This window comes from Lactuca serriola, chromosome 5, assembly GCF_051521515.1.
Source record: "Lactuca serriola cultivar US96UC23 chromosome 5, Lser_US96UC23_V15, whole genome shotgun sequence".
Classification (NCBI taxonomy): Eukaryota; Viridiplantae; Streptophyta; class Magnoliopsida; order Asterales; family Asteraceae; genus Lactuca; species Lactuca serriola.
The window spans coordinates 264,732,200-264,743,549 of record NC_136412.1 but is presented as its reverse complement, the minus strand read 5'-3'; the positions used below and the strand labels follow the sequence as shown (position 1 = coordinate 264,743,549).

General features: G+C 35.6%; 1 protein-coding gene and 1 pseudogene across 1 annotated transcript; one reads left to right on the top strand and one right to left on the bottom strand.

Moving 5' to 3' along the window:
- Positions 1 to 2,800: 2,800 nt before the first annotated feature.
- On the top strand, positions 2,801 to 4,469 carry LOC145054199 (serine/threonine-protein kinase WAG1 pseudogene; annotated as a pseudogene).
- Positions 4,470 to 5,576: 1,107 nt separating this feature from the next.
- Positions 5,577 to 10,951, bottom strand: LOC145054198 (Leucine-rich receptor-like protein kinase family protein). The gene is made up of 3 exons (XM_079002342.1): positions 6,981 to 10,951; positions 6,016 to 6,396; positions 5,577 to 5,943 (listed from the first exon to the last, which is right to left on the bottom strand). The coding sequence occupies exons 1-3, from the start codon at positions 9,895 to 9,897 to the stop codon at positions 5,894 to 5,896; spliced, it is 3,348 nt and encodes a 1,115-aa protein (XP_078858468.1). The 5' UTR covers positions 9,898 to 10,951; the 3' UTR covers positions 5,577 to 5,893.
- Positions 10,952 to 11,350: the final 399 nt, after the last annotated feature.

The window sequence follows — 11,350 nt, the reverse complement described above, 5'->3', positions numbered from 1 at the left end:
CATTCTGATGATTGATTGGGACAGGAGTAAGCCAGACATAAGTTGTGGGCCCCGAGGGCAAGCTAGACTTATGTTTTGGACTCGGGAGCAAGCCATACATAAGTTGTGGGTCCCGAGGGAAAGCCAGACTTATGTTGTGGGCTCAGGAACAAGCCAGATATGAGCAATGGGCCCCATAGGCAAGCCAAACTCATACTGTAGGCTTAGGGTAATCTAGTCTTTTAGTTGTGGACCTAATACATGTTATTTGTTATGTTTATGTGGTGGTACTTTGGGGGAACTCACTAAGCGTTGGCTTGCAGTTTTTAGTTTTGGCTGTAGGTACTTTATAGGACTGTGGCAAGGCAAAGGCGTGACCGTACACATCCTGGATTTTTTATGTTGTTGATCTTGGGAGACTCTGTTTTATAATAATGTTCTGAAAACAATAGTTATGTAACACTTCTTTTTAGTAAATGGGTTATTTTTAAAAAGTTTAAATTTATTGTGATTTTTGAGATGTTACATGGGCCAAGCAAGTATGTCTTGTAAAGCTCTATGTCTCAAATGTTTTGGATGACGGGTAAATTATATTTGTGATCATCATTACGGTGCATTTACTTATTTTGCTTAAAGATTAAGTTCGAATTGTTTTACAGTAAGACAATATTTGTGTTTCGTAGTTCATAGTTACTACAGAATGTGGACAAGAGAATATATATATAAGATGTACAGGTTTGATTCATTTATCATCTTATTACATTTTCAAATAAAGGTTTCTTATTGGGCGAATCAATTATTTTTTACGTTGTGTGTATGAGCAGACATTTTGCATTTTACTCAATGATGATGTTTCATTTAGAACGTAATAACCTCAATATCCCGATCTAAAAGTCATTGGTATGTTACTTTTATAATTATACTATTTGATTTATACATTTTATATTTTTCTTATCAAGGCATATTGTAATCTGAAAAATCCACCCAGTTTTAGCATTGTATTATAAAACAAGCACCAGCGGAACTACATGACCTATTTTGATAAAGGAAGTATAATATGTTCCCATTTGCTAATTTTTTTTTTTGAACCTTCATTTTGTTTTCATTTTGTTTAGGGGACAACATCGATGGTTTTGGCAGGGATTATATATGTAGTACATATGGTTAGTAGATCCACTAACTAAATTCCGTGGAGCTGTGGAGGTATAATACTATTGTTTTTGTTCTTATTTGTGTCTAATTTGGTCTTTTTCTCTCTTTGCTTTCGCTTTTATTTGTGGCCTAGGACAAACATTGATGAACCTTAGTACTTGAGATATCAAAACATGTAAAATTTTATAAAATTTCAATATATATTGATGTCACAAGACCCTCTTATACGGACTAAAATTGCAAAAGAAACTTTTTGAGACCAAATTTATATAAATCGGTTATACACACGAACTGAAAATGAAATTTACATTTTTTTTTTAATTCTTTCTAGATATGCACTTTCTATTTGGTATTTACCATGATCGATTAAATTGATTTTAATCGATAAATCACTGCGAACAGGGTCAATATTTTCGACTTTATTACGTGATAAGTCTACTATGGAGGCCCTGACTCCTTAAGTGAGGAAGAAGATCATGAATATTGGTTGTATGTTCAAACATTTTTCAAACTATTTCTTTCTATTAAGAGTAATATGTTATTCACCAATGTCACTCCACTTTTTATATGTTTTTGTGCTTTCATGCTTTTTTTATGTTAACATGGTAATGTTACAATAATACTTTTTAATTCTATGCTAATGTTACAAACAATTGTTACCATATATATAGTATGATGGGTTAATTTTTATAAACATTTTTCTCGTATAATTTTTGGTTTTGACATATTCATAGAAGTATTTAAAATTTGGCTCCAGTTGTAACTATATAAAATTTCATGTTTTAAATTATTGTAGTTGGATTGATTTATAAATATTTGATTTTTCATTATCAATTTAAATTATAAATAATGATTTTTTTTAGGTTTAGATCATTTTTGGTAACATAACTTATGGTTTTGTGATCATTTGGTCATTAAATATTTTTAAGTTTTAAAATGTTATCAAACTTTTGGCTTTGTGTTTATTTAGTCATTTAACTTTTGATTTTGTGCTCATTTAATCATCTAACTTTTAAAATTGTGTTCATTTAATCACTAAACTTTTAAAAAAATTTATAAGTTTAGTGACTAAATAAGTACAATTTTAAAAGTTATGTGACTAAATGTATAAATCCAAAACTTAAGTGAGTAAATGAGCACAAAACCAAAAGTTCGATGATATTTTAATGAATTAAGTGACCAAATAAGAACAAAGTCCAAAATTAAATGATTAAAAACCTAAATTTTATTTATTTATTTTTGCGTGTTTAACCTAGTAGAAAATAAATAGTTAAATATTCAAATTGTTATCGAAAATGTGTGCGTCACAATTTTATTTTCGGCATTATGAATCATAAATGGGAAAGTACCTTAAAATATTTAAATTCATTTGATTTGTAGTTAAAATCCAACTGAAGTCCCTCAATGTCGATTCCATTGTGAATGGTAGTTACTATTTTTTTTTTAAGTTATGCCCCCAACGTTCATTTTTTTACTATTAAATCACTTTCTTAAATATGGTCTCTCTCTCTCTCTCTCTCTCTCTCTCTCTCTCTCTCTCTCTCTCTCTCTCTCTCTCTCTCTCTCTCTCTCTCTCTCTCTCTCTCTCTCTCTCTCTCTCCACTTGGTCAACCGACACGTTAAGGCGATTAAATTACACATGTCCCACTTCCCCTCTCTTATAACTTATAAGACCATCCTCACAATCCCTACACACCACAATCACAACAAATAGCAATGGAAGACGATCATCATACCATCTCCCGTCAAGACTCCGATCTCGACTTCAGCTTCACCAGCTGCAACACCACCACCACCACAACCACCCTTGCCTCCTCCAGTGCACGCTCCAGTCTTGCTCGTTCCAGCTTATGTCTAAGCTTTAACGAATCCACTCGTCTCTCCTCCGCCTCCGCCTCCACTTCTTCCACTGCTGTACCTAACCTCCATTCTCGTCCTCACCGGAAATCAGATGCTAACTGGTCCGCCATTAAAGCTGCCACCAACCTTTCCTCTGATGGGATTCTCCATCTCAGTCACCTTAAGCTTGTACGCCTTGTGGGCTCGGGGAATCTTGGCCGGGTCTTCCTCTGTCGCCTCCGAGACTATGAACACGCTAACTTCGCCATTAAAGTTGTTGATAACAATTTACTCACCTCCAAGAAGCTCTCTCATGTCCAGACCGAGGCTCGGATTCTTTCATCCCTTGACCACCCTTTTCTCCCGACGCTGTACGCTCATCTGGAAGTGTCTCACTACACGTGCTTCCTCATCGATTTCTGTCCCAACGGCGATCTTCATTCCTTGCTTCGGAAGCAACCTAATTATCGGCTACCAATCGATTCTGTTAGGTTCTTCGCGGCGGAGGTTTTAGTGGCTCTTGAATACCTCCACTCTCTTGGGATAGTCTACCGGGATTTGAAGCCGGAGAACATTTTGATCCGGGAAGATGGTCACATTATGCTGTCGGATTTTGATTTGTGTTTCAATTCCGACGTCATACCAAAACTGGATAACAGGATCCAAGGGACGACGACAAGCCGGAGTCGTGGCGGCTCATGTTACGGCGGCAACATTCGTAGACGTGATGAAGAAGAAATGGTGACAGAGTTTGTAGCAGAGCCGACGACGGCTTTCTCAAAATCATGCGTTGGGACTCACGAGTACTTGGCGCCGGAATTGGTCAACGGCAGCGGCCACGGCAACGGCGTTGATTGGTGGGCTTTTGGTGTGCTAGTGTACGAGTTATTATACGGAAGGACGCCGTTCCGAGGAGGAAGCAAAGAGTCCACCCTGCGCAATATAGCATCGAGCAGGGGAGTGACGTTTGGGGAAGAAAAGGAAACTGAACAAGCTCAAGCTCCACCGGGAATGGCGGAGGCCAAGGACTTGATAGAGAAGTTGTTGGTGAAGGATCCAAGGAGGCGACTAGGTTGCGCTAGCGGTGCCACGGACATTAAACGCCACCCATTTTTCGATGGGATCAAGTGGCCGTTGATCCGTACTTACAGCCCGCCGGAGCACCGTGGGGTGGTGGTGAAGAGAAGTAGCAAGACAGGTGCTAATCACGTGAGCACACCCTCCAACTCCAAGAAACGGCGTTCGATTTGGAAGGGCCTTAGTGACTTGTTAACGAAAAGCAAGGGGTCTAAACGTAATTTAAATTCCAACCAAAACTATTATTGTTATAGAAAAAATGTGATCTAAAGTCTAAACTAGTTAAAATTAAAATGGTAGGGGGGAATGTATAAATTTTGTTGAGAGTTTTTTATTTTTCTCGGAGGCTTTAACATCTTTGTTTTCTCTTTATATGAAACGAACAATGTTGTAAAAATAAACTATATAGCCTTTTATTTCGATGTTTACTTTGTTGTATAGGAATCAAATTCTATACAACTTTTTATATCTACTTAGGTTTCAACTGTTATATTTTAATATTAGTTAAATATTTTGAATATCATTTAATAGGCAGATAAAAAGTGAATTGGACAAATAATTTTTTTCTATCTAAAAATTTATTACAAAAATATACGATTCATGTCAGATCTGCATTTGAGTTGAGAACACACAATAAAGAAGATTTAAATGTCTAAATACTTTAATAGTTAAAATTGACAATTTGGCCCCTACAATTATATGGGTTACTTAAATAAGGCCCCTTATAGTACGATGAACCACGCTATGTACCCTTATAAAGATTAATACGTTATCTTCTCACTTTCTCATTAAATTCGTTGTACAACTACAAACTATTATCTTTAAATATCAATATATCATATTATTTTTTATATAATCAATGATTTTGATTAAATATGATAAAATAATTTGCCAAGACTTGTCCTCTTTTTCAAAAGGAAAAAAAAAGTATAAAATTTGTATGATTAGGTTCTATTTAATATTTTTTTTTATTTAAAAAAAAATACATAAGCTCACCGTTTTTCTAAACTTTTATTCAGAAATATATCAAAAAATAGTAAAAAAAAATCTTGTTTTATCTAAACTTGTAGTGAAATAGTACTATAACCATTAAAATAATGTAAAAATTCCAGCTCCTTATCTTCTCATAGAAGTATCATTATTTAAACAAAACAAAAATGGTATATCTATTTAGAATTCATTCTATGTATCTTAATCGGAGTACCCATGTGGCTGAAACAAAACACCCGATAAAAGGATTTGACATTTGAGTCACTTCCTAGTTTTTTACTACATTTTAAGGACAACAGTTGAAAACAGTGGTAGATAGCATCGATCCTGGATATAAGGAAACAACAAGACTAGAGAGTAGAGAACAAAGTTTTTGTACAATTAAAAACACTATTAAAATAACCCAAACTCTCCAATTTCTTACCTAACACAAATACACAATGTTATAAACGTCAAGTTGCAACTCACTATGCACCAACCATCCCCTTTTTTCCACATAATTCCTTGTTGATTACAACAAATTATACCTACCTTACAAATTCTGAATTATAATCAATATTGAAATTTAATAATTATTGATTCCCACAAAAAGACATTAATGAGAAAGCTGAAGTTTATTTCAAACTATTAAGCATACAACCTACCTGTCTAACCTCCATTTCTCCAACTTCTACTTCAAGTTCACCGAATCACAAATCGGTATATATAAACAAATTCCAAAAACAAAGGTTGGAACTTGGAACTTGATCATTATAATATGGATTCTAGCTAGAAAGTATAATCAATGTTCTTTGTTCTTTTTCCTTTTTGTACAATAAGAATGATACAAAGGTAGTCTGACCTTCCATGATCAAAGTCAACCCGACTTCCATGGACTAGTGCTAATTTCATCTTGCTCCACATACTCTGCAAATCAGTTGATTGTTTGTTACAAATATGTTTATGAAGAGAAGAATTATAAATTATAAATTTTGTTACCTTTGCAAGAATTATTAGAATCGTTATCTAGAGGTGTTTCTGATGAAGGAGATGAAGGTGTATTTACTCTAGCATCAATCATCATTGCTACAACTTCCCTCATTGTAGGCCTATTGAGAGGAGATGGACTAGTGCAAAAGACGGCTATCCTTAAAAAAAGTGACATTTCATTTGTTGTTTTTTTACAACTCAAATCTAATCTTTTGTCGTATAAATCAGAAATGGGAACCATTCCATGGATTGACCTTCTGACCCATGTCACAAGATCACCTCCCTGGTCAACCGGTTGAACCGGTGGCTTCCCTGTCACAAGCTCCAACAACACCACTCCAAAGCTGTAGATATCGCACTTTTCTGTTACTTTCATTGTATACGCGTATTCTGAAATCAATAATTTTAAGAATTTGTCAGAATTGTACTGTTTGTTGTATTTACATATTTTTGTACTAATAAAACTAAGGGTCTGTTTCTTTCTTTCTTTATTTTTTTTTCTTTTCCTATTAATGTGTTGAATACATAACGTGAATAGTGGGTAATCATGTCTGTCTGGAAAAAGTGTTGTATAAATGAAACTTGTTTCCTTTTTAGACACAATAAACCGTCTGAACCTGAGTAAATGACCATTTTACCCTTGCATACGCAAAGTCTGTTTGTTTCTTTTTGGGACGGAATAATGTGTAATGGATAAAGTGTTGTATACACAAAGTCTAACTTTGTGTTTCTTTTTTTGGACCGAATAAAACATGGTCATGAGTAAATGACCAGTTTACCCTTACATAAAGTCGGTTTGAAGTGTTGTATACATAAAGTTTGTGTGTTTCATTTTTTTGACTACTGGGTAATGATGTTTATTCGATAAAGTGTTGTATATGCAAAATCCGTTTCTTTTTTCGGATGGACAAACTGAACGTGAGTAAATGACTATTTTACCCTTACACTCTAACAAATAATTTTCATAACTTTACCTGGGGCAATGTATCCGTATGAACCAGCAACAGCTGACATGGATTTGGAACATGTGAAATCCATCAATTTTGCCAAACCGAAATCCCCCACATGAGGTTGAAGCATTTTGTCTAACAAAATGTTGTTTGACTTTATATCGCGATGAATGATGTGGGGCCTACAATCATAGTGAAGATAGCATAAACCTTCAGCTGCTCCATGGGCAATCTTGTATCTATCATTCCAATCAAGAAATCTACCATTCTTGTTTCCATGAAGTAGTTCCCCTAAACTCCCATTTTCCATATACTCATATAACAAAAGATTGGATTCTTGATGATAACAAAAACCATAAAGTTTCACAATATTCTTATGCCGGATTTTTCCAAGAGTTGATATCTCAGCTAAAAAGCTCTGATCAACAATGGTGGCTCCTCCTCCACCAGACTTCAACTTTTTCACCGCCACCACCTCACCATCACCCATCACCGCCTTGTACACCACCCCACAAGCTCCTTTTCCGATCACAACATCGTCTGAAAAGTTATGAGTAGCTTCAACAAGATCTTGATATCGAAACCCTACTTTTGGGAAGTAGTAATTGTCCAACACATAAGGCTTCATATGTTCTTCTTCAAGTGACACACACACTGGTTTTCGGTTCTTTATAGCCCAACAAACACCCATTGCAAAGATCAAAGAGAAAAACCCTACAACACCAGAAACAATACTCACTACTTTCTCTTTTGAAACCCCATAACCAGAATCTTGATTGGATCTTGAATTTGAAGGTGGGTGACACTGATTTGAACCCAAAACACATAGCCCTTTGTTTCCAACAAAGTTGCTAGAATCCATCTTTTTAAAAACGGGTGTGTTTGGAACTGTTCCATATAAGCCATTGTTAGAAAGATTGCAGACTAACAAGCTTACTAATTGACCAATTGATGAAGGAATCTCTCCAACAAGTAAATTGTCATTTAAGTACAACGATTCCAACATCAACAAGTTTCCAAGATTCTGAGGTATTGTTCCCGAAAGTGAGTTATGACTGATATTCAAAGAAATCTGAAGAGCCATGAGTTGACCAAGTTCAAAAGGGACATTTCCGGAAAAATAATTTCCACCCATTTGTAATTCGGTAAGACGTGAAAGCTTCCCTAATGAATTTGGTATTGGTCCATTCATTTTGTTATCAGAAAGCTTTAACAATTCAAGATTTACCAAATTGCCAATTTCAAAAGGGACATGTCCTGTGAACCAGTTTCTACTAAGGTCAAGTCTTTGAAGATTTACACAGTTCATGAGCTCATGAGGAATGTCTCCAAAAAGACGATTAGATGAGACATTGAATGTAACAAGCTGTGATAAATTCCCGATTTCAGAAGGAATGTGGCCAAAAAAGTAATTATCAGACAAGTGAAGGCGTTTCAGGTTTTGTAGTTGGCCTATTTCTGGAGGTAAAGTACCTGTGAAATGGTTTTGATGGAGTTCAATGGCTGAAAGGTTATAAAGATTTGAGAATTCAAGAGGGAGGCTACCTGTTAACAAATTGTCTCCTAACATCAACTGGATTAAAGATTTGCATGATTTTAAACCATGTGGAATGTTTCCAGACAACTTATTTGATCCCAAACTTAGAAACATTAGTTTCTGAGAATTACAAAGATGTGGAGGGATGATTCCCACAAGGTTGTTCATTGATATGTCAAGAACTGTGAGGTTACTATTAGCTCCTATCAATGGAGGAATGCTTCCCTCAAGATGGTTATCAAAAAGCTGAAGACTTTCCAAGAAAATGTTTTGAAACCCTAAAGGGATTTCCCCTGTCAGATTGTTTATCGAAAGGTCAAGCTTTTTGAGCGCTTTCAAATGTGAAAGCTCATTTGGGATTTCGCCCACAAAAAGGTTTTCAAAAAGATGAAGTAAACGGAGGTTTTTGATGTTTCCAAGCCCTTTTGGGATTCCCCCAGATAAACGGTTTTCAGAAAGATCGATTTCAACTAACTTTACACAATTCCCGAGTTCTTCAGGAATCGAACCATTTAATTGGTTTGTGTATAGATACAGCCTCATAAGTTGTGTTAGCTTACCGATTTCTTTTGGAATGCTTCCAGTGAAAGAGTTTGCATGAAGTGCAAGCAATTCCAGACGACTGAAGTTCCCTATTTCGTGAGGGATTTCACCAGATAAACGATTTTGCCAAAGAACTAAACTTGTCAGATTCTTGAGGTTTTGAAGCTCTCTAGGAATCGAACCTTCTAGATTGTTTTGGGCTAACCCAAAAACCTGCAAGCTTTCACATTCGCTGATCTCAATGGGGATAGGACCTGATAAAGAGTTTACACCTGCCCTGATAATTTTAAGTTGCTTCAATCTACCAATGGATTTGGGGATTATTCCAGTGAGATTGTTACTGTAAACAACAAGCTCTTCCAATGAAGTCAGGTTCCCAATGTCTTCAGGGATTACACCACTGATGTAATTTTCACACAATGAGAGGATTTTAAGGGAGGAAATTGTGGAAATCTGGGTGGGGAAATCATCATGGAACCGATTTGTGCAGAGGTCAACAACTTCCAAAGATTGACAGGATGATAGATAAGGAATGGGGCCAGAAATGAAGTTCTTGGAGATGTTTAACTTGGTTAAAAATGGAAGCTTGCAAATGGTTGGTGATAGGGAGCCTGATAAAGTAAGGTTACTGAGGTTTATAGATGTTACCTTGTGATCATTGGTACAGTTTATACCAATCCAGTTACAAGGAAATGAATCGGATTGATTCCATGTATGGAGATTGTTATTTGGGTCAGAAAGAGAGAGTTTGAACTCCAAAAGCACAGCACCCTCTTCGTTTATTGAATCAACAAGGACAATGATTGATGACATGAGTATCAACAGAGGAAAAAAATGTTTATTAAAATCAAGACTCCTCATGTTTGATTAAAGGAATGAGAGAAGAAGAAAGGGTATAAGTAAAGAAGCAAAGGAATTGAGGTCTGGTTTTAACAGGAGGAAAGTAGTATGATAGAAGTGAAGGATGTAGCCATCAATAATAATTCACTGTGCCACAGCCAAAGAGTGGTCTGGTTGAAGATCGAAAGAGACAGGGTTATGAAGAAAAGCATAGTGGGAAAAGGGTGGAAAAGAAATGCAAAAGAGTGATTAGCAATCTAAGCTGCTCTACTTTTACGAGGTTTTGATGATCATAATATACAAAAGACTCTGTGTGTCATTTTAACAAACACTTGGCGAGCCACACAATTATACTCCAATAACAGGGTTCAAACACAACCCATAAGGTTAATCATCAAAAAGTGCAAGACAAATTAAATTAGATCAGAAAAAGGTTGGATCCGTGTGACATAAATGAAGGGATGGGAAGCAATAAACACAAAGAGATAAGACAGAGAGAGAAAATACATCGAAATATACATATATACATGCATATACTTCCTTTTCCTTAAGGACCAGTAAAATTTTCTAGAGTCGAGTGCCTCATTTCATACCGTCCACCTCAATGAATTCAGGAATCAGGAGAATTGATTTAGAGAGAGAAAGACAGAAGGGTGTGAGTGTGATTGACATTGGTGGATGGAAAACAAGAAAACCATGAAAAAGGGAGTCAACACAAAGGTGGCGCTAGTTGGCTCCTGATACAACTCTACAGCCTTATCTCTCTTCTTCTTTTCCATGATGATCATGGTTTATATAATTGGTTGAAAGAATGGGGGGCACTGTGTGTTGCTCTGTTGCTTTATACCGAACCTACATGTGGAATAGAAGGAGGGATAGAGACGAGACATGTGAGTGAATTTCTTAAAGTTGAGATTACAATCTCCGCTATTGTTGCTGGGCCTGACAATTTGGACAATTGGGTTTTGAATTTCTACAGAGAATTTTTCTTTTCTCTCTTGAAGTGAAGATTTGGGTCATAGGTTTCATGATTTGAATTCAACTGTATCCACTGTTGATAGTGGAGGGGTGAGTTGGAATCTATGTATGATGTTAGTGTTGTGTGTGTGTCATGTCTAGAAATTATGGGTCGTTGGATCCTTCTTTTCAACTAACATACGTGAACGTGATATATACTCATTTGGGTGAATACATTAACCTCACCGGTACTTATTATAAAAATAGGGATAATGTGATAAGATATTATTCTTGGTAAAATGATTTTGTTAGGTAATAAATCATTTTTAGTTACTTTTTTGGTACAATAATCTTATTTGAGTTGTTATGAATTAGTATTACAGGTTAATAACTCAAAATCTACCCTAATAAATAAAAATTATTTTGTCAAATGTCATTTTATCATAATTTTGAGATATATTTATTTTGTACTTGTCATTACTTCATTTTTCATTTTCAATATATCATTAATTTAGTT